Consider the following 22,472-nt stretch of genomic DNA (forward strand, 5'->3'; position numbering starts at 1 on the left):
GATGACACTGATTGTAAAAACGGACACTCGGATGGTAAAAACAGACACACGGATGGCACACTGATGGTTAAAACGGACACTCGAATGGTAAAAACAAACACATGGATGACAGACTGATGGTAAAAACGGACACACGGATGACCACACAGATGGTAAAAACGGACACTCAGATGGTGCTAACGGACACACGGATGACACACTGATGGTAAAAATGGACACAATGATGACACATTGATAAAAGTGGACACTCGGATGGTAAAAGACACAGTGATGACACACTGATGGTAAAAACGGACACTCGGATGGTAAAAACGGACATACGGATGACACACTGATGGTAAAAATGGACACTCGGATGGTAAAAACGGACACATGGATGTTAAAAAAGGACACACGGATGACATACTGATGGTAAAAATGGACACTCTGATGGTAAAAATGAACACATGGAAGACGCACTGGTGAAAACGGACACTCAGATGGTAAAAACGGACACACGAATGACGCTGATGGTAAAAACTGACATACGGATGACACACTGATGGTAAAAACGGACATTTGAATGGTGAAAATGTACAAACTGACACACTAATGGTAAAAACTGACACACAGATGACACTGATGGTAAAAACGGACACACGGATAACACACTGATGGTAAAAACGGACGCACTGATGACACCCTGATGGTTAAAACGGACACACTGATGCGCAACACTGATGGCACCGACAAAAAATTTTCACGTAAGTGTGTAAACAAGGACATGCGATTGAGGCCTCATACAGTGCTGAGTGTGATATGAAGATCCCACTTTTGCTTATTTTTATCACTTGATAAAAAAATTACTGGCAAGTAAGTCAAGCTGGTAGAGTAATAGTAGCAGCCAATAAATAATCTTCGCTACAGTAAAAAGTCTCTCCATAACTGGTCTTTGTCTTTCAGTAGGATACCCTCAAGCAGCAGCACCCACTGTTTGGCAAGAGCCCCCAGAACTCCCTTCTGGAGCAGAACCCATTGAAACCACACCCTCGGTACCACTCTCTGATGTAACTGGGGTTCCACCTGATGCATCTGAGCCAGACCCCACATATGAAGACCCTTTGGGCAATGGAGATGGTATGTAAATTAAATGACGCAGATTACTGTGGTGACCTATAATGTTGTGTAGAATGAGTCTATTTTCATGCTCCAAAAAAATAATTGTAAGGCCAAAGCTGCTCACGGATTTTACATTTGAATGGCACATACAAATAGATCGTTCTACACAGTGTGCACAATTATGGTGCAATTTGTATTTTTGATGAATTTTGTAATTGAACAATAGAGATGAGCGATCACTAAATGCTCAGATGCTCATTACTAGATCCGAGCAGCAATTCCTAATACTGAAACATGAATTTTTGTGATAACTCACCGTAAAATCCTTTTCTCCGAAACGTTCACTGGGGGACACAGGTACTGTGGGTGTATGCTACCGCCATCTAGAGGCTGACACTAAGTAAACAACCCAAGGTTAGCTCCTCCTCCACCGTATACACCCTCGCCCCGATTGCGGGCGGAAACCAGTTTAGTGCAAAAGCAGTAGGAGAATAACGAAAATCAGCCTTAATACAGATAACTATGTCTGAGAAGGAACCACCCTAACATCAACAAAAATGCACATTAATTAAATAAACAAGAGCCAACTTGGCTAATAGGGTGGGTGCTGTGTCCCACAATGAGCGCCTCGGAGAAAAGGATTTTACGGTGAGTTATCACAAAAATCCATGTTTCTCCTTCGTCTCATTGGGGGACACAGGTACTGTAGGATGTCCTAAAGCAGTCCATGGGTGGGAAGTTGACTCACAGATCCAAGCCACATGCACCTCATGTCTAAAGGTGCGCCACCGCTGCTTTGAGAATCCTTCTACCCAGGCTCGCATCTGACGAAGCCTGAGTATGGACATTATAATGTTTAGTAAACGTGTGCAGGCTTGACCAGGTCGCTGCCTTGCACACCTGTTCCGTTGAAGCCTGGTGCCGACGCACCCAAGAGGCGCCCACTGCCCGAGTAGAGTGTGCTCTGATTCCTGCTGGAACCGGCGCACCCCTGATGCGGTAGGCTTCCTGAATAGTTAGACGGATCCACCTGGCTATGGTCAATTTTGAGGCTGCGAGTCCCATCCTGCGCCCCTCAGGAAGCACGAACAGCGTGTCTGTCTGACGAAAGGGTGCCGTCCGCGAGACTTACCTCCTGAGTGCTCTCACCAGGTCTAATGTGTGAAGAGCTTTTTCCACACGATGTACCGGCGCTGGACAAAACGAGGGCAAGACAATATCCTCATTAATGTGAAATGAGGAATAGACCTTCGGCAGAAAGAGGGGACCTGGTCTAAGGACTACCTTATCCCTGTAGAAGGTGAGAAACGGTGCTCAGCAGGATAGGGCCGCCAACTCCGAGACTCTCCTAATGGAAGTTACGGCTACCAAGAATACCACCTTCCAGGAAAGGTACGACAAGGAAATATCCTGCAGGGGTTCAAATGGACCTACCTGCAGAACACTCAGGACCAGGTTAAGGTCCCAGGTGTCCTGGGGCACCCTATAGGGCGGTACCAAATGGGAAACTCCCTGAATGAAAGTCCTCACCTGCATATTGGTAGCGATCTTTCGCTGGAAAAGGATGGACAAAGCAGATATCTGTCTCCTAAGGGAGTTTGGGGCCAACCCTGAGTCTAGGCCCGACTGGAAGAAGGACGAGATGTGGGGTATAGAGAATGCCAGTGGCGAAAGTCTGTGATCTCGACACCAATCAAAGAAGACCTTCCAGGTGTGATGGTAAATTTTTGCCGAGGTAGGCTTCCGGGCACTAACCATTGTAGCGACCACCATGCTCCCAAACCCCGCCTGGGTCAGAATCCAAGATTCAACGGCCAAACCGTCAAACACAGGGGCTCTGAGTTCGGGTGGAAGATCGGGCCCTGGGACAGCAGATCCAGGCGCTCTGGGAGTCACCAAGGAACGTCGGCGAGCAGCTGCACTAGATCTGCGTACCACGCTCTGCAGGTCCAGTCTGGGGCCAGCAGAATCGCTGGAACCCCTTCTGTTTTGATCTTTTTGATGACCCTTGGCAGTAATGGCAGCGGGGGGAACAAGTATGGAAGGCGAAACTGGTTCTATGGCAGAACCAACGCATCCACGGCGATCGCCCGCGGGTCCCGAGACCGAGCGACGAACATGGGTACCTTGACATTCTCCCTGGAGACCATCAGATCCACATCCGGTGTTCCCCACCATTGGCAAATCTGCTGGAAGACCTCGGAGTGCAGAGACCATTCCCCAGCCGTGACCCCCACCAGCTGAGGAAGTCTGCCACCCAATTTTCCACCCCCGGGATGTGGACCGCTGATATTACTGAGTGGTTCTTCTCGGCCCAGCGAAGCACGTGTCCCACCTCGCACATGGTTGCTCTGCTGCAGGTGCCCCCTTGATGATTTACGTAAGCCACCGCTGTGGCATTGTCCAATTGAATCCGGACAGGACGTCCTGCTAGAGAGTGTTGAAAATGTTGCAGCGCTAGCCGGACCTCTCGTATTTCCAACAAATTGATTGGGAGACGTGCCTTTTCTTGCGACCATTGCCCTTGGGTTGTGTGGTGGCGAAAAACTGCTCCCCAGCCGAGGAGGCTGGCGTCGGTTGTGACCACCAGCCACTGATCTGGGGGAAAGGGTTACCCCTGAAGAAGGGAGGACCTGATCGTCCACCATTCTAGTGACTGTCTGACCTGAGCGGACAGCCGCCACTGATGATCGAGCGTGAACGGGTTCTTGTCCCAGGATGACAAGAGGGCGTGCTGTAGGGGGCAAAGATGAAATTGGGCAAACAGAATTGCTTCCATTGCTTTCACCATCTTCCCTAGTACCCTCATCCCAAACCGAATGATGTGTAGGACTGGTTGTAGAAGCTTCTGGGCTCCTTGCCGGAGCGCTAGGGCTTTGTCTTGAGGGAGAATTACCAACCCTTGGGAGGTGTCGAAAATCATCCCTAAAAAGGAAATCTTCTGGGCTGGGACAAAGGATGATTTTTTCCTGTTGACCAACCACCCTAAGCGGGAGAGGGTATCCAGCGTGATGCTGACATTCTCTTCGCATGCCCGAAATGCGGGGCCCTTCACAAGAGGTCGTCTATGTATGGCAAGACGACTATGCCCCAAGAGTAAAAACACAAAAATTGAGCTTGGTTTGAGTTGGTACACATGCAGTATATAAATGCATGTTCACATGGCCAAAAAGCATACAAAACCTACAAAAGACAAAATGAAAAAAACCCTGCTGTAATCAAATAAGTAAAAAGCAAAAGGGCATTTAAATAAAACAGATTTCTTAGTAATACTGTATTTGATCAAACATAGCATAAAAGCCATCCCACCATCGACAAGGTGACTCTGTGGTCGTGGCTGTCCTACACAGTCTAATATTAAAAACTTTATCACGTGTCAAAGTTGACGTCTGTGTGAATAAGGGCAGACAAGGTCCATGTGAACATGCATTTATATGCTGCATATGTACCAACTCAAACCAAGCTCATTTTTTGTGTTTTTTCTTTGTATTTTTGCATTCTGTGCAAGCTGGGGTATGGCCTCCCTCTCCTGAGCTTCAAATTGTATTTAAAGGCTTCCCCTGACTGGTGTCCAGTGGTTAGGACCCGGTCCTTGTCTGCCCTTATTCACACAGACGTCAACTTTGACACATGATAAGGTTTTTAATATTAGACAGTGTAGGACCGCCCCGACCACAGAGTCACCTTGTCGATGGTGGGACGGCTTTTATGCTGTTTAATCAAATACTGTATCACTAAGAACTCTGTTTGATTTAAATGCACTTTTGCTTTTTACTTATTTCCCGAGAGTGTAAGATGGCCATGACGACCGCCATTACCTTTGTGAACACTCTGGGGGTGGTGGCTAGCCCGAAGGGCAGTGCTGCAAACTGGAAATGTTGGCCATTGATGGCGAAACGTGGAAACCTCTGATGCGGAGGAAAAATGGGGACGTGCAGGTAGGCATCCTGGATGTCGATGGAGGCCAAGTATTCTCCTTGTCCCATGGCCGATATAACCGAACGGAAAGGCTCCATTCGGAAATGTTTGATCTTGATGAACTTGTTCAGGAGCTTCAGGTTCAAAACCGGCCTGAATGTCCCTTCCTTTTTGAGAACCGCGAACAGATTGGAATAAAAACCCTGAGCCTTCTCGTGCTCTGGCACGGGAATAATGACTCTGTTGAGCTGGAGTGACTTGATGGCCTCTAGCAACGTCCTTGCCTGGGTCTCCACCTTGGGAAGCCGGGACAGAAAGAATCGTTTTGGGGGATACTTGACAAACTCTATTTGGTACCCCAAGGACACCAGTTCCGCCACCCATGAGTCGTGTGCTACCGTGACCCAGACGTGGCGAAACCAGAGCAGGCGGCCGCCTACTCTGCTGATGTCGCCTAAAAAGTGCTCCGTGTCTTTTAGCTGAGGATCTCTGGGACCTAGTTACCCTCGACCTGGGCTGGCGAGCCCGCATTCTCCCCAATGGGTTGGCTCTATATGAGACCTGTCGCTCCCTATCCTGGTTGGAGCAACAGCACCGGCCGCTGCAGTCCACCCGAGGTTGCGAAAGGCCCGAAACCGTGTCTGAGCCTGTCGACCCAGCTGTTTGACCTTTTGTTGCGGGAGGAAGCTACTTTTTTCCCCCTGTAGCATTGAAAATGAGCTGGTCTAACCTTTCCCCGAATAGGCGGCCTCTCTGATAGGGCAGGGAAGTGAAGGACTTCTTGGAAGTTGAATCGGCCCGCCATGTCCTTAACCATAGGGTTCTCCTAATGGATATTGCATTTGCGGCCACAAGTGCCACACAATTGGCCGCATCCAAGGAAGTGCTGATTAAGTAATCCCCAGCCATAGCGATCTGACTAGCGATCTCTGATACCTCCGTAGGCAGGTCTCTATCCTGCAAGACCTTGTTCATAGACTCTGACCATGACATCATAGCCTTGGTCACCCACGTCGCCGCGAACAAGGGAGAGAGTGCTGATCCTGATGCTTCAAATACTGAGCGAGCCAGACTGTCTATGAGCCGATCAGTGGGATCCTTGATCGAAGAACACTGGTGGATCCACCGCTGGGGATTCCGCCCATTTTTTAGAGACCCGGGGCAAATGGATATCTTGCCTCTATCGTCTTCTGGCCTGAGAAACGCCTATCCGGCCGTTCCCTGTGCCGCTGTACTATGTCCTCAAACTCTGGGTGAGTGCCAAACACTCTATGAGGCCGCTTAGCCCGCTTAAAGGATATCTTATGGCCTGAGGCCAGAGTGACATCATCCTCTACCCCCAGAGTCTGATTAACAGCTTCGATGAGGCTGTCAACTGTTTCTCGACACCCCGGGGTATCTAGGTCCAGAGGCTCATCTGAGTCATCATCTGAACTCTGCCCGCTCCCGACTACTGGTGAAGGAGAGCGAGACGCCGAACTCACGGATGCCGAGACCCCGGATGGACCAGGAGACGCTGTGTGGGTTCGTTTCCTCTGTGCCTGCCTGGAGTGAGAGCGGCCGCTGCAGGCCGGAGGCTCTTGTGAGGCGGAGGACCCCTCCCAGATAGGCGAGCCACTATCCTTGCCCCTATCTGGGGCATGAAGGGACTTGATCGCCTTTGTAAGCGATGCCATAGACTTTGATAGTGCTAGGGCCCATTCCAGAGGACCTGAGTCACTGGGCCCGGTCGCACGGGTGGCTCCTGGGCGCATTCGGAGTCGCAGGCTTCGCATAATTTGTTGCTCTGCGCCCGTGGAAATGTGGCCTGACAGGATATGCATGCAGCGTATAGGAACGTGTGCGTCTTCCCCTTCCCGGCCATATTGTATCCGCCAGGTCTCAATACTGCCCTGCTAGGGGGTGGGTGGGGGGTGGGCGCACTCCTTGATTGTCTGTAGCGTGGTCTCTAGTAGTCGGGGGTGCATTTACCCGGTCCTGTGTCCCCCCCCACACGTGCTGCTTCTGCTCTCCGATGCACGCACTTCCGCTGTGGGTGGGCCGACCGTCCTTTTCCCGGTTGCGGCCTATACTGACATGAAGCCGGGGACTCAATATATTCGGCACCCGCCCAGGCCCCGGAGGGCGGGCCGCTGGAAGTGACGTCGCGCCTGGAGGGCCGGATTTCCGGCCACAGCCTACCACCGGCCGAAGCCGCGGCCTGGATTTTTAGCGGCCGCCGCGAAGGGGTGGTGACGTGCAGGCAGGCCGCCTAGCAAGGATGCCGCTGGCAAAGAGAACGCTGTGTGGGCCCCGGAATCATGCATAGTGCCACGCCGCCAGGAGGGAAGGGAGGGGAGCGCTGACCTCTTCAGACTCCTGACGATCCTCCTGAAGCTACAGGCTCCAGCCTTCTGGACGTGCCGGGCCCTGCCAGATCCATCCATGGGCCTTTGCTGTTCAGGTAGCGGAAAGGTGGGGGGATATCCAGGACGGTGCAGGCACCCTAACTCCGTCCTCCTTCAGGGATGAGGAGAGGGACCGTCCACCGCCTTGCAGCACCGCCGTCTCGCGTTGGTGGAGCAGTGGGGGCCGCTCGGACTGGCTTGTGCCTCCATACAACCCACGGTTTCCATACCTAGGGGTGGTCAGGGCTAAGTCCGGCCTCATGTCCCCCATCGCGGGAGAGGATATGTGGAGGGATACTCGCACGTGCTCGCCCGTTGATGGTTTGGGGAAATCGGACCCTTTCATTGGGGTCCGTTGCCCCTGTCTTATCTTCATGGCCAGAGAGAAGCAAAAAAGAAAAAAAGTCTGGGGAAAACGGCCCAGATATGTCCCACGGTGCGGGAAAGGATACGTGGAGACGATACTCACACGTGCTCGCCCGTTGTAGGTTTGCGGAGATCGAACCCTTTCAATAGGGTCCGTCACCCCTGTCTCATCTTCATAGAAACAATAACAAAAAAAAAAAAAAGTCTGGAGAAAACCAGACGTGTGTGCCTCCAAAGGACACTAAGCATAAAACTGGTTTCCGCCCGCAATCGGGTGTATATGATGGAGGAGGAGCTAACCTTGTGTTGTTTACTTAGTGTGAGCCTCCAGATGGCGGTAGCATACACCCACAGTACCTGTGTCCCCCAATGAGGCGAAGGAGAAATGCTTGTTTCAAGTAATGAGTATAATGGGAGTCCAAGGGAAAGCCAAGCTTTTTTTCCGGCAGACCTTACAAAAAGGTCTGAGGGGCAGTGAAAATGTTCAAATGGATGGGACAAGTGCTGAATGAAAGGAGAATAGGATGGAGGAAGATCCCTGGAAGCATGTCTGACTTCCAGATCACTGCAGAGAACAATGGAGTCACACTTTTACTCCACTTTAAGAAGTGACATAAAACATTCCAAACTGACGAGAAATTGAATTTTACAGGAAAAAAAATGTTAATCATTTTTTCCTGTATAATGACTTGCATATCAGGCCAAATTTAAAAAGGATTTTAACAAAATTATAATTTAAGTAAACCAAAAAATGTTTTTATTAAAAAATAGGAAATGTTACTTTCATTTATGAAGGAAGCAAGAGCTGGCAAAAATTAGGGACTCATAGGGACGCAGATACACCCTGTATTAGACAAAAAGAAGGACCTTACACATATTTTGCTCAAATTGTCATATCTTGGTACTCCTAGACTCATAAAAGCTATGCACTAAGTGCAAATCCTGCTAAACATTATAAACAATTCATCCATACACCCTTGAAGGCACCAACTGTATTGCCTCATTCAAATATTGTGAACAAAATGTAGTTGTGGTACTCTTACGCTTACAGTGCAAAGCCAGGAAAAAATTATAAGTGGGGTTATCCATAGACCCTAGAAGGCAGCAAATATAGAACATTAAAAACACTTTATGTGCTGCTATCATCTGGTGGTGTGTAAAAGTTGGGTGTAAGCCAGGCTTTGTTCATTGTTATCAGAGTGAGCCTGTCAGCACTCTCTGTTGACAGGCCAAAGCGTCTGTCTGTTATGACCCCAATGTGGCACTAAAAATCCATTCAAACAAGACGGTAGTGGCAGGGCAGCATAACACCTCCAAGGCACAGAGGGACAGCGCCTGCCAGGTGTCCACCTTTGAAACATAATAGCTGAAGGCTAGGGAGTAGTGAAATACTCAGACTCGCTGTACTTGTTACAAGTAGCTCCTAATACTTGGGTACTCGTAACGAGTAGCGAGTCCAATGTAAGTCTATGGGAAATGCGAGTAATGGGCGGAGAATATGTGTTGGCAGAGACTATGTGTGCGTGGAGAATGTGTGCGGGGGTGGGGCTGTGTGTGTGCGGCCTCTGCCGGTGCTATGCGGGGCCTGTGCGGGAATCGTCCGATGGGACCATTTGTCCCATCCGGCTATGCCCCCTACAGTGACAGCATTAGCGGATGATGGGAAAGTAGTATTCCCATCATCCGGCTAATGTGGTGAATGTAAAAAAAAAAAAAAGACATACAGAGCATACAACATATAACATACAGTACATACACATAACATATAACGCATAACATAGAGTACATACTCACCGCACACACCTAATTCCCTGAAGCCATCGATCACCTGTAAAAAAAATTAAAATTATAAAGCAACCTATACTTACCTTTCTGCCATAATCCCATTAGTAACGAGGGTCCCACATCGATCTCCCGTGGAAAGCAGCCGCATCAGCTGAAGGCGTTGGCTTTACTGTGATTGGCTAACACATGCCGGGTGGGAGATCCGAATATTGCGAGGCGAGTAGTGAAATTTACTCGCTAGGATTCGAGTACCGCGAGTACCACATTACTCGCCGAGTACCGAATCCTAACGAGTATACTCGCTCATCCCTACTGAAGGTCGTAGAGGAATTAGTAAGTATGCTGGTTTGGTTGACCAGATATTCTTTGATCATTTTTTAAAACTTTTCCCTCATTGTCAAGAATATATGGTCATGAGGGTATGAATGCTAGGAGGGTGTCAGGAAATTAGCCCAGGCCTTTGACAGTGTACCCCTGCTTCTGCTGTTCCTGGTGTGTCTTTCCCTCACCTCTCCTTGATTGGGCCAGGAAGCTTGCCCCCTGCTGCTAGCGTGATCTGAAGGTAATTTTTTCAACATATTTTCCACCATAGCCTTCTAGTATATCACCATTTTGGAAGACCTCTCTGTCTCCAGAAGAAGAGATGCAAAGTTCTTCTTGTAGCGTGGATCTAGCTAGGCAAAAAAACAGTACTCTCTTTTGGTCAAGTTTTTGAGGGTTATATACCAACGAAATGTACTCTAGACCATTGAATAGTCTATGGGTGAACAAAATAATAACTATAACATTTTGAACACGTTTTCTGAAGGTTATATACCAACTAAATGTACCACGGAATAGTCTATGGACAAGCAATATGATAACAATAACATTTTGAACAAGTTTTTTTTTGAGGGTTGTATACCACCGAAAGCTACTCAAGGATATGTAAGTCTGTGGATGAGCAATATAATACCGATAAATTTTTGAAACAGTTTGTAGAGGCTTAGATTGCACTGAAAGGCACCCAAGAAGACGTAATACCCTATGGATGGTCAATATAATACCGATACATTTTTTAAATGTTTTTTTGAAGGTTATATGACAACAAAATGTATTCCAGAAAAATAAATGGTGTATGGCTGAGAAATTTAACCCAGCAAACATTTTTATTGCTTTTTTTTGTAGTGGTATATATCATAGAAAGTGTATCCCAGAACACAGAATACTGTTTTGGTGAAAACTGTAACCCAATGAAAAATTTTAACATTTTTTGGGAGTGTTATACATCATAGAAATGTACACCACGTGAACACTCTATGGCTGCGAAATTTAAGCCAGCAAAATTTGTTAACGCTTTTTTCAAGTGTTATATGTGACAAAACTGTACAAGACCCTAGAAAAGTGTATGGGTAAGGAATGTAACACAGCAAAACTTTTAAATGCTTTTTTGGAGAGTTCTATATCCAAGAAATATAGGAGAGTAGGAAGAGCAGGAAGGTGTGCAGGAACTGCTGCACAAGGTGAGGGAAACCCTGATCAAAGCAGAGCCAGCAATCCTCAGCATCGGGAGCACAAGTGCCAAGCCAGGGTGTGACTCTGTCCCAGCCTCCTCCATGTTCACTCAGTGTACTATCAGTGAAACGTAGCATCCCTGGCCACAAGTACTTGTCCACATGTCGGTCGTTAAGTGGACAATTCCAGTAAGTGCATTGGTAAAGGCATGGGTGATGTTCCTGGACACATGCTGGTACAAGGTGGGGGACACCACAATGGGAAAAAAAGTAGTGGCTGGGGACCTAGCACGAGGGACAGCTGTCACTATGAGTAGGCAGAAATCCTCCTTGTCAAGAAGCTGAAACGGCAACATTTCCATGGCTAACATCCTGGAAGTGTGTCTGTTTAGCCCAGGGCTCTAGATTCTGAGTCAGAGTCATGGAGTCAGAGTCATTGTCTATTTTGGTGGTGTTGGAGTCGGTGTAAAATGGACTGACTCCTAAAATATGCAATAAATTTGGTTCAGTAGTTTAGGGCAGGATTTGCTGTAAATGTTTTCAAATTAATTTTGTTAAAGTTATAAAATGTCCTATAAATGTCTGTTCTATTCCTGATCTAATGATCTAGGGTTTTAGTTGAGATGAATCTGTGCTGCACTTTATGTATGTACATACTCAGTAGTGAGGCAGTGCTGAGGAGTCGGAGTCGATGGTTTGGCTTACTGACTCCACAGCCCTGGTTTAGCATTTGGGCATGTGGCTGGTTGACTGCAAACTTTTGTTCCAAATCCTGGGGTAGGGACAGTTAAGTGCAGGGCTGGGATAAGGATTTGTAATGGCCTGATGATGGAAAATCAGAATGTGCAAGGATAGGTGCAGGGCAGGAGGCTTATGCGCCTGTGTTTTCGACCGGGGATTGGGAAGCACCTAGCACAGGGGAAGAGGCAGTGATAACACCTGATGGCACCAGTCATTGACCCAGACTTTCAGCCCACCAAGTGGGTGCTTAGATGACATATTCCTGATCATGCTGGTGGTGGTTAGATTCTTAAAGATCAGGCCCCTGCTGATATTGGCATGGCACAGGTTACAAATGGCCATTTTGTTTTTCTCAGAACTCTCTTTAAAAAAGTCCCAGATTGGGGGACATCTAACTCTTTAACAAAGAAATTCACGAGTGTTAGTGCTCTGCAGAACAGTTGCCAGCCTTCTCTCTCTGGACAGCCCAATTTCTCTTCCTGTCTGTTTCGATGCTGCTGATCCCTCCCCCTCAGTGCTGCTGGCCTCACTTTGCCTGCCAGCTTCCCAGGTTGGGTCGATGACTTTTGTCATCCACCACCTCGTCTTCCACCCCCGCACCCTGGTCCTCCTTACTTCGTGACTTAACAACAGCAAGACTTGGCGTCAACTGTGTGTCATCATCATCTTCCTCCTTAGCCAAAATTTGCCATTCTCCACTGTCATATTCTTGTGGCTGTTCTACGTTTTGTACATCACTAAACAGCATGCTGTCCTGTCCCTTTTGGGGAAAGCTGGTTGAGTGGCCACAATCAAAAAATGTTTGTCATGATCCAGTGTTGGATCTGGCGGTATTAAAAGCACTAATGTCATGATCACGTGTGTCAGGACGCAGATGTTACCGCAAGGCGGACCCATAACACACGTGACCCTGGATACACCGCCTCCAGTGGGGCGCATTTAAATAATAAAACGTGCAGGTGGATACGCCGCCTCCACCTGGCGAATTTAGGTATTACACGTTATACATACAATAATCAAATAATAAAGGGGGAACCTGGGAAACTTTAACAATGGTGGGCCCTGCGATAGGGAATGGGGACATGGAGACCTCCTAAGCTCCCCTGAGCCAGTGTCCCTGCACTCCTTACATTCCCTAAACAGGCTCCGCACCTGTCGCCGCACGCGTACCTTAACGCCCTTGCTCACCCTGACCCTAAACCCTCACTAGGGAATGGGTCGGTGCGGAGACTAATCCCACCACTGCACTAACAACACACATGAGGAAAGAGACAATACAGGGGGAACACCACTTAGCTTTGCTCTGTTGCGTACGCTCCTAGCAACAGAGCCCACCACCTGCGTGCATCTTCTCCTCCACCCTGATCCATCACCATAACTGGATCCATCACCATCGTGCAGCCTGGGAGCAGAGTCCATCACCACTTGCAGCAGTCCAGTACACAGAGTCCCAAGATGAGTCCAGCCTCTGCCAAGAATCCAAGCATGCTCGAGTCCAGTTCTCAGCAACCAAGTCGCGCATGCCGAGTGCAACTCTCTTCCTAGTCGCCACTCCTCCAAGCCATGCACGCACTTCCAGCCAACACCATAAACTGCGACATCATCTGCGACCAGACACACGTGACCATGACAATGTTGTTGTAAAGAGCTCCTTGGAATGTCCTAGTGTGGAATCACTAGTCTCCCGAAACTCCACATGATGAGGAAAGCATCATTGATGCGCATTGATGCCTCAATTTTTTTTTTTAGCTGTATCTGGGGCCTGGGCGAAGCAAGTAGGGTGCAAGCAGAATCCTGACCTTTATCCTCACACATTAACCCCCGGCAGTGGAGGTGATCCTGATGAGATTCCGATACTGTACTGTCAGGGCAGGAAGAGGAGGGTGACTCTCAGGGTGAGGAGTGGAAGAACAGAGAGGATGATGATGAGGTTGTAGGTCCCACTTGGTATGAACCCAGAGGCATGCAGCTGAGTAGCTCAGCAGGGGAGGAAGACTAGGAGGTCACTTTGCGGTTTGCCGCACAGACATGGAGTGATGCAACCATGACAAGCACTGTACCCTCAGCCACAATTGTGACCAGCAGCGGTCGCGAGTCTGCAGTTCGCAGGGGCGGCAAGGGTTGACTAGCCTGGGCCTTTTTTGAGACCGCAAAGAATGACCCAACTGACGTTATCTGACAACTTTGCAAAAAAATGACTCGGTAAAGGCAAAAATTGCTAAAATGCGGACTAGCGGAACAACTACAAAGTGTTAAAAACATTTAAAGGGAATCTGTCACCCCATTTTTCGAGTATCAGCTGCCGGCACAGCCATCAGGGACTTATCTACAGCATTCTATAATGCTGTAGATAAGCCCCCGATGTAACCTGAAAGATAAGAAAAATTAGTTATATTATACTCACCCAGGGGCGGTCTGGGTCCTGTTTTGGTCCGAAGGGTGTCACGGTCCGGCGCCTCCCATCTTCTAACGGTGACGTCCTCTTCTTTGCTGCCTGTCGTGGCTCTTGCGCAGGTGCACTGTTCTGCCCTGTTGAGGGCAGAGGAGAGTCCTGCAGTGCGCAGGTGCCGGGAGAGGTCCGGCGCCTGCGTACTGCAGTTTTCTGCTCTGCCCTCAACAGGGTAGAGCAGTGTGCCTGCGCAGGAGCCATGACAGGCAGAAAAGAAGAGGATGTCACTGATAGAAGATGGGAGGTGCCGGACTGCAACACCCATTGGACCAAGACCGGACCGCCCCCCGGTGAGTATAATATAACTCATTTTTCTTATCTTTCAGGTTACATCGGGGGCTTATCTACAGCATTACATAATGCTGTAGATAAGCCCCTGATAGAGGTGCCAGCAGCTGATACTCGAAAAATGGGGTGACAGATTCCCTTTAAAAAGCCTAATGCCATTGAAATCCTGACCATAAATAGTGGTCTTTCCCAAAATAGTTGCAATACACAAGAGAACCATCAAGATGTCAAGAAATGAGACATAAATATAGACGATACAATAATAACCTATAATGCTCATCAATACAAAGACTCTCCATTGATGGTGTTATGCCAGCCAAAAAAAACAAGATAATAAAGTGCGCTGCTTATAAAATAATGCCCATATTGCATGTAAAGTGTATCCACCAAAAATATATGGGCATAAGAACACATCAATGGGTTAATCCTTACGTGCTATGAATCATGTTAACAGCTAATGACCAAATAAGGTTCACTGTTGTGAGTTCATTTTCCCCTTCATTACTGAGGCCCGAGGAACTCCCTCTTCTGGTAAAGAAAGGTAGTGAGCCTGATTATCAAACACCTGAGGCTGATGATGATGACTGGCTGAGTGGAGTTACTGACTGGATATAAGGCTGCCGACGCCCTTCTGCCCTGCGGGTGATTTCTCTGTGGGATCCTTGGAGACCAGTCTGAATTCCTGCTCCTCTAAAGCTAAGTTTGCTGCTCGGCCTTTTGCATTGGTGCTCTGACTTTGTTTTGCTTTGTTTTTCTGGATTTCTGCCATTCCCTGCTGGGGTGTGCTGAATTCCTTTAGCTCTGTCTTCTGAAAATACCTGAGTGCTGATTTAGATTTTGAAGCCTAGCTGCTTCAGGGCCTTTTTCATATCAGCTTGTTGGCTTATGTCTTTGATAGGGTTTTGGCAGATTGCAGACAGCAGCCTTCCTGTCCTTTCCTATCTAGGTAGTTTTGGGCCCCGTCTTTGCTCAGTCTATCTTTCTGTCTGTGTTAGTGTTTTCATCTTGCTTCACCGTCATTATATGTTGGGGGCTGCCTATTGCTTTGGGGTCTGCTCTGGGGCAGTTTAGATTTCCCCTTTCTTTCTTTAGGCCTATTTAATTCTCCGGCTGTGATCGAGGGGTCTAGGGCATCGTAGGAACCCACCACGGCTACTGCTAGTTGTGTTGATAGGTTCAGGGGTCTGCAATCTGATAGTTGCCAACTTCTCTGGTTTTCTGGACTTAGCTTGTATTTCTGCTTTTGCCTCCTACGGTGACTCATTCATAACAGTTCCTGTTCTTAAGGGCAAGATAGCGTTTAGTCAGCCATGGATGTATTGATGGAAAGGAAATGATGATGCCGCTAGGGAAACAAGCCCCACGCGTATTGACACATATTAAGTGTCTTCCTCAACTTCCTCCTCCATCACCTATGCAAGTGTTCTCACACAGGTCTCCGGCCGCACAAACTCCACTAATTTATCCCCTACAGTCGGGGTGAGTGAGAGCCCATCAGCTGTTATGGAAGTGGAGATGCTTGCTGCTTTTTTTTCACCGAGCTCGCCACATCTTTCTCAATCCACCATAACATCTCCACCTCACTTACAGTCCAGCAGTTTGTGGTGTTCACCCTACTCCACCCTCTCTCAGCACAGCAGCCAGCCCTCAGTCCAACAATTGTGGTCACGTAAAAGAATGTTTCCTCCTACACATGCCAAAGCTAAGAGCTTGAACTCCACCATCTCCAATCTGTGGGCCACAGAAATGCTACCTTTCCACCTTGTGGATACAGACAGTTTCTAAAAGCTGATGGCCATTGGAGTCCCCCAGTATCATTCGCCATTACTTCTCTAAGAAAGCTGTGCCTGTGCTACACCAACATGTCGCAGACAACATCACCCTTTTCCTGAAAAAATGTGTCTGGCAGGGTGCATTTCACCACTGACACCTAGACAAGCAAACATGGGCAGGGTCGTTACATCTCCCTGACTGGGCACTGAGTGACTCTGGTGGCTGTGGGGCATGCAGGCAAGGGGCTGCTGCACAAGTATTGGAATCCCCAAAGCTTGTAGGACAAACCTCTGCATCTAACACTTCTTCCACTGCTTCTGGCTCCACCACCTCCTATAGGGCCTGCACCTGCGCCCTCAGCCGCTCCCTTAATGAGACACATGCATTACAACAGTGCAGAGAGAATTCCTCACCTCCGTACTGTGCAGCCAGGGCTCACCGCAGCCAGGCAGTGTTTAAGCTAATATGCCTTGAAGATACAAACTTATTACCCTCACCCACAAAGCTCTTCATGGCTCAGCACCACCCTACATCTCCTCCCTTGTTTCAGTATACCATCCTACCCGCGCCCTCCATTCTGCTGATGACCTTCCCACTCCCGTCTCCAAGAATATACATGTGCTTCGCCAATTCTTTGGAATGCACTTCCTAGGTCAATACGATTAGTTCCCAATCCCCACAATTTTAAGCGTGCCCTGAAAGCTCATTTATTCAGACTGGCCTACCGCTTCAACACATTAACCTAATCTATCCCTATGTGGCACAGCCAAAAGTTTTTACCATAACCAGGTTCCACACATCATGTTCCCACATGCTTTATGCATCCATTAGCCCTCTGCATCTGTACTGTTACACACTTAACATTATGGCTGATCCATACAATCAGGGCAACTGTTACCACCCACCTTTCATGTCTCCCTTTTTTTTTCCTCATAGATTGTAAGCTTGCGAGCAGGGCCCTCATTCCTCTTGGTATCTGTTATGATCTATGTGATTATTGTTATGCTGTAATGTCTATTGTCTGTACAAGTCCCCTCTGAAATGTAAAGTGCTGCGGAATATGTTGGCGCTATAGAAATAAAATTTATTATTATTATTATTATTATGATTGCAGTCACACAGATCTAGAGCTGAGATCCAGGCCGAGTTTGAGCAATGGCTGTCTTCACTGAACCTGGAGCCAGGAAAGCCCGTGTGTGATAATGGTGCAAACCTGGTGGTGGCCCTACGCCGGGGCAACCTCACATAAGTGCCTTGCATGACTCATGTCCTTAACCTGGTGGTACAGCAATTTCTCTGCCACTATCCCGGCCTGGATGCGTTGCTGCAGATTGCTCAGTCACTGTGTGCTCACTTCGACCGTTAGCACCCCGCAGGTCATCGACTTGCATCGCTACAGAGGTCTTTCGGCCTACCGGTTAACCGTTTAATTTGCGATATGCCAACACTGTGCAATTCCACTCTGCACATGTTGCAGCGACTATGACAGTAGTTATGATCCCTGGTGCAGTATGTTTTTTGTATAGCTTGTGCCAATGCGTGCAAATCAAGCTTGCGGTATGGGCACAGATGAAGGACCTCTGCACAGTTTTGAAATGGCCACTAAGATGTTTAGTGCTGATGATGCCATCATCAGCATCAGTATTCCGGTCATCTACATGCTTGAGCACACTTTTAATAGTCAGCGGGAGGATCTGGTGGTCCCAGAGGAAGTGGTGGAAGCAGAGGAGGATGCAGAAGTGATAACAATATCTTTAAGTTCCGGACTGTCGTCACACAGGGGGGTGCCATGGGAGGCTGGATTACTGTGATCGAGGGGGGGCTCATGGTACCACACAAACTGGGGTAAACACCAAATCCTAAATAGCAAGGTGAGGCCAAAATTAGACAATTACAATCTTGAGAAAGAATTGTCCCCTAAAAATTATCTTTTATTTCTATATCTAAAGCATAGAAGGCTAGTAACCAACAGTACACGTAAGTAAAATTAACACTAGGGTATATTGAGAGGTGTCCAGGTGTAACGGAGGGACAGGACTGTAGTCATGACCTGTATTCCGGTGGCAACTGCGTCCAGTCCTTCCCCTACATTAAACAATACTCTTCTCCTCGGCATACCTGCATCTCCAGATTCAGCTTCACCCGGGCACTTCCCAGGCCATAACGGTCCCTCTTCTAGGCGACCCCCATCAATGGAGACTCAGTCCGAGACAACTTTAACACTTTCTTTACTTAGGATTTCGCATGTTACATCCACAGTTGGTACATCATAACATTTGCTTGCTTCCTCATCTTTCCCTTGCTTGCTGTCACTTCTGTGCAGTACACGCCCGGACTGGACCGTACTAGACTGCTTCCCAGTTCCTTCCTGGCCTGACCTCACTATAAAGACATTTCATTCAGCCCTGTTTCGTCCCAGACATGAATTCATCAATCACTACGTTTGGTGGCCCCTGGTGAAGCATCCGGCCCGTCTGTACCGATATCGTTGATGCTCCAACTCCTTTCATCCTTTTTCCTTAGTCCAGCCAATTACTGCCCTAAAAGCATTGGCCCAGGTGGTAAGACGTCACATCTTCCTTTTCCTGTTCTGACCCACTGCTAAGACATGCAGTGGCCGTGGGTAACGTGGGCAATAGCGACTTAACGTTGCGTAGCTGCCGAGCTGTCTGTGCCTATAGCCCATGTGGACACTTGGGCGCCCTGGCCCCGTCTGACTAAACCACTCCATCACTAACCTTAACTCTCAGCAACCACTCCTACAATTAACCCTCTATGAACATCCTATCAGGCCCCAATAGTATGCCCCCATCTAGTGGCCCGCAACATAATTACATCTACCTGGTCTATGGGAAAAGTATGTATACACTAACTTTCCCTGACTGTACATGTACAAAAGACACATAATATATATGCAATACTATAATACAGGAGTACAAGGCAATATATTACAGCTTTCTATATAATGGTAACACATTCAAGTGGCAATACCATAAGCAATGAGCGGTAATACATAGTTATACATGTAGCAGTACCGCAGGCAATTATCATAAAACACATCTGTAAATATCAAGAACCTGAAAACAATCGGAGGGAAGGGAAGCATGAAAGACATTATATCTTACCCCCTTACATGGGATCACCCAAATAATTACTGGAGGTAGATATATAGACCTAGTGGGTCCCTATCGCTCTCTGAATTTACTCTCTTCCTGGCAGCAGAGGTTGGCACCCTAATTTGTACTCCGTGGTGCCTCCGCTGAATGTCTGTGTCACTACTATCCCTATTGGACCCTTGCCCAAATTGAAGATACAATAGATAGAAAGTGGGAAAATTATAATGAAAATGTATCAAAGTCCCCAACTAGCTCTGTGGGATATCCTTATAAAGACAACCTGGTTCCAAAGGAATCTCCAGGATATGGCCTGAGGAGTCGCTGAGCTCGTCTGTCACGCCTTGGAGGTTTTGTCATGCCCAGCAGCGCTGCTGGTGGTGTCCTGACGGATAAGCGCCTCTGGCTGTCCCCTAAAAGTGTAGGCCACCTAACTTTCAGCAAAATGAACAAGTCATGGATCTCCAACAACTCTTGCTCCCTAGTCGTAGACTGGACGACGACGGTGTCGTTTTTAGTGTCATGCATTCATCTTGCGATTTTGCAGTCTGTGCCACCTTTGTTGTAGCTTCTGTGCCTTCTTTTGCTTCTGCTGCTGATGTTACAAACAATTTTTTGAAATGTGGAGACTCAAAGTAGTGTCACCATCTGGTGGGTTGCCTGTAGTGGAAGGGGTGTCAGAGGCCTATTATACTGTACATACTCTGCTGAAATTGATACCACTTTAGTGGTTTGTGACAATATTTTTTTTTAACTGTGGAAACTCCAAGTTATGCCTCCATCTGCTGGGTTGCCTTTAGTGGAAGAGGTGTCAGAGGGCCATATAATATTTCTACTCTAATTTTTTGAAATGTGGAGAATCCAAGTTGGGTCTCCTTCATGTGTGTTGCCTAAAAAATAGGAAGGGTAGTGGAACCTGGTGTATGTGACATGTGGAGGAAAAAAACATATAAATATGTATAATATTCAATGGAATATCGCCAACATGTGACCCAGGGACTAATAATTGACCCGTTGTAATACTCTACATGAGAAGGGGGAGGGAACAAATCCAAAATACAACCTTGGGTCAAAGTAAAATTGCTTTATTAAATAGTGAGGCAAGGTACAGAAACAACATGCTATAGGGCCATAAAAACATTAACAGCCAATGAGTAATAAATCAAATAATATTTATTGCGCACATATGAGTATATGTATCTTTGCTTTCAGCCTGGATTCACTAAACTTACAGCCTGGCTACCCACTATGGGCAGTACACTAAGTTATATTTGCTATTAGGCTTCTTTGGCTGTATCATAGAATATATATCACTGTTGTGTATTTGAGTACATTTAGTGCAGTTGTGGCAACGTGGGCCCCTGTGTCCTCATTGGCTGTTAATGTTTTTATGGCCCTATAGCATGTTGTTTCTGTACCTTGCCTCATTATCTAATAAAGCAATTTTACTTTGACCCATAGTTGTATTTTGGATTTGTTCCCTCCCCCTTCTTTCATGTGTGTTGCCTGTAGAAGTAGGGCTCCCAGACAGGCATGCATGCACTTACTTTCACTCAACTACCTGTATTACTATCCTTATATTTTTATACCAATAGTACTCAAAGAAACTGATGTTTGTGCCATCTGCGAGTGGCTGCAAAAAAAAAATTGGAACCGTTGCTTGAGGTATCAGGGCTTCCTGCAAAGAAGGCTTACACTGCTCCCTTAACCATCAGGTCGTCATTGAAACTACAATTCAAAGCTGTAAATGCTGGTTCAGACCCTGATACCTCATGTACGGCCCATGGCTGACTGCTTCTGTGCCATTATAAAAGGTTCTACTGTGGATCAGTTGATCAGTCAACAATCTGTGATACGCTCCTTACAGTTTTCCACCAATAGTACTGTATGAAACTAATGTTTGTGCCATCTGAGTGTGGCTAGAAAAAAAAATTAAAGCTGTTGCATGAGGTATCAGGGCTCCCGGCAAAGAAGGCTTACACCACTCCCTTAACCACCAGGTCTTCATTGAAACTTCTATTCAAAGCTGTAAATTCTGGCCCAGACCCTAATACCTCATGCATGGCCCATGGATGACTGCTGCTGTGCCATTTGCAAATGTCTACTGTGTGTCAATTGATGCCACTTTTCATGGTGTCTGCCCATAATTTTAGTTGTTTGGAAAGCTTTTTGTCACCCCTTAAGGTGTTGTGTATAAGTTTGGTTTGGCCTCCCATTGAGTTCAATGGAGTTCGGGTACGCTCGTCGAATGTTTAAACGTTCAGCGAATCGAACCGAACTTTTAAAGGTTCGTTCATCTCTAGTTTTGACCGAGTATGCTCGAGTGCTGACCGAGTATGCTCGAGTGCTAACCGAGTGACTTCGGCGTGCTCGTAAAATATGTTCAAATCACCGAGGCTGCATGTCGGACGCATGTTCGGTAGTTACTGAACTGGCAGGATCCTCTTGCCCCTGGGGACGGGTGAGCATAGGGGACCACTGTCACACAGAAACCTTTTGGTTGCATTTAACATGCTCTGAGTTCAGGCAGTTAAACGAGCATGATGGACAGTATTGAAGTGGTTCAATGCTTTACATTGGCTGAGAAAGAATGACAGGCACAGAACGATCACTAATAGATCAATCTGTTCACATACAGTATCATGCTATCAGCAGCATGTACCTAATCTATTTGGCCATGCTGTAGCACTTTGGGAGTAACTCTATGGAGGATATCTATTTTTGGTCATGTGGATAATCCATTATGAATCACATTATAATTATGTGGGGATATTATGTCTTTACACCAGCGCCTTGTGCTTTTTAAGCTAGATTCACCTTGTGGTGTTTATGCCTCTTTAACCTGTGTATGTTTATTTATTCAATAAAGGATTTTTCTATGAAAGTTCAAAATATATTATGGACTATATGATCGCTTTTTTGGTCTCTCTGTTGTTACACATAATATAATGACGCTCCCCCACACACAGTATAATACACACACACAGTATAATGCAGCCATACACACTCACACACGTAGTATAATTCAGCCACACATTCACACACTCCTTTCTTTGCTCCT

At 47.2% G+C, this 22,472-nt stretch overlaps 1 protein-coding gene across 1 annotated transcript in view; it reads left to right on the forward strand.

Annotated features, from left to right (window-relative positions):
- The first annotated feature begins 685 nt into the window (after window positions 1–685).
- The window catches only part of SNORC (secondary ossification center associated regulator of chondrocyte maturation), a 38,790-nt gene continuing 17,003 nt past the window's right edge, over window positions 686–22,472 (forward strand). Inside the window, exons 1-2 of the mRNA XM_073581112.1 lie at window positions 686–743; window positions 907–1,116. Coding sequence (XP_073437213.1) covers window positions 686–743; window positions 907–1,116 — 268 coding nt within the window. The remainder of the gene's footprint in view (window positions 744–906; window positions 1,117–22,472) is intronic.

The sequence above is a fragment of the Dendrobates tinctorius genome, unplaced genomic scaffold (assembly GCF_039654945.1).
Source record: "Dendrobates tinctorius isolate UK_male_01 unplaced genomic scaffold, ASM3965494v1 ptg000069l, whole genome shotgun sequence".
NCBI lineage: Eukaryota > Metazoa > Chordata > Amphibia > Anura > Dendrobatidae > Dendrobates > Dendrobates tinctorius.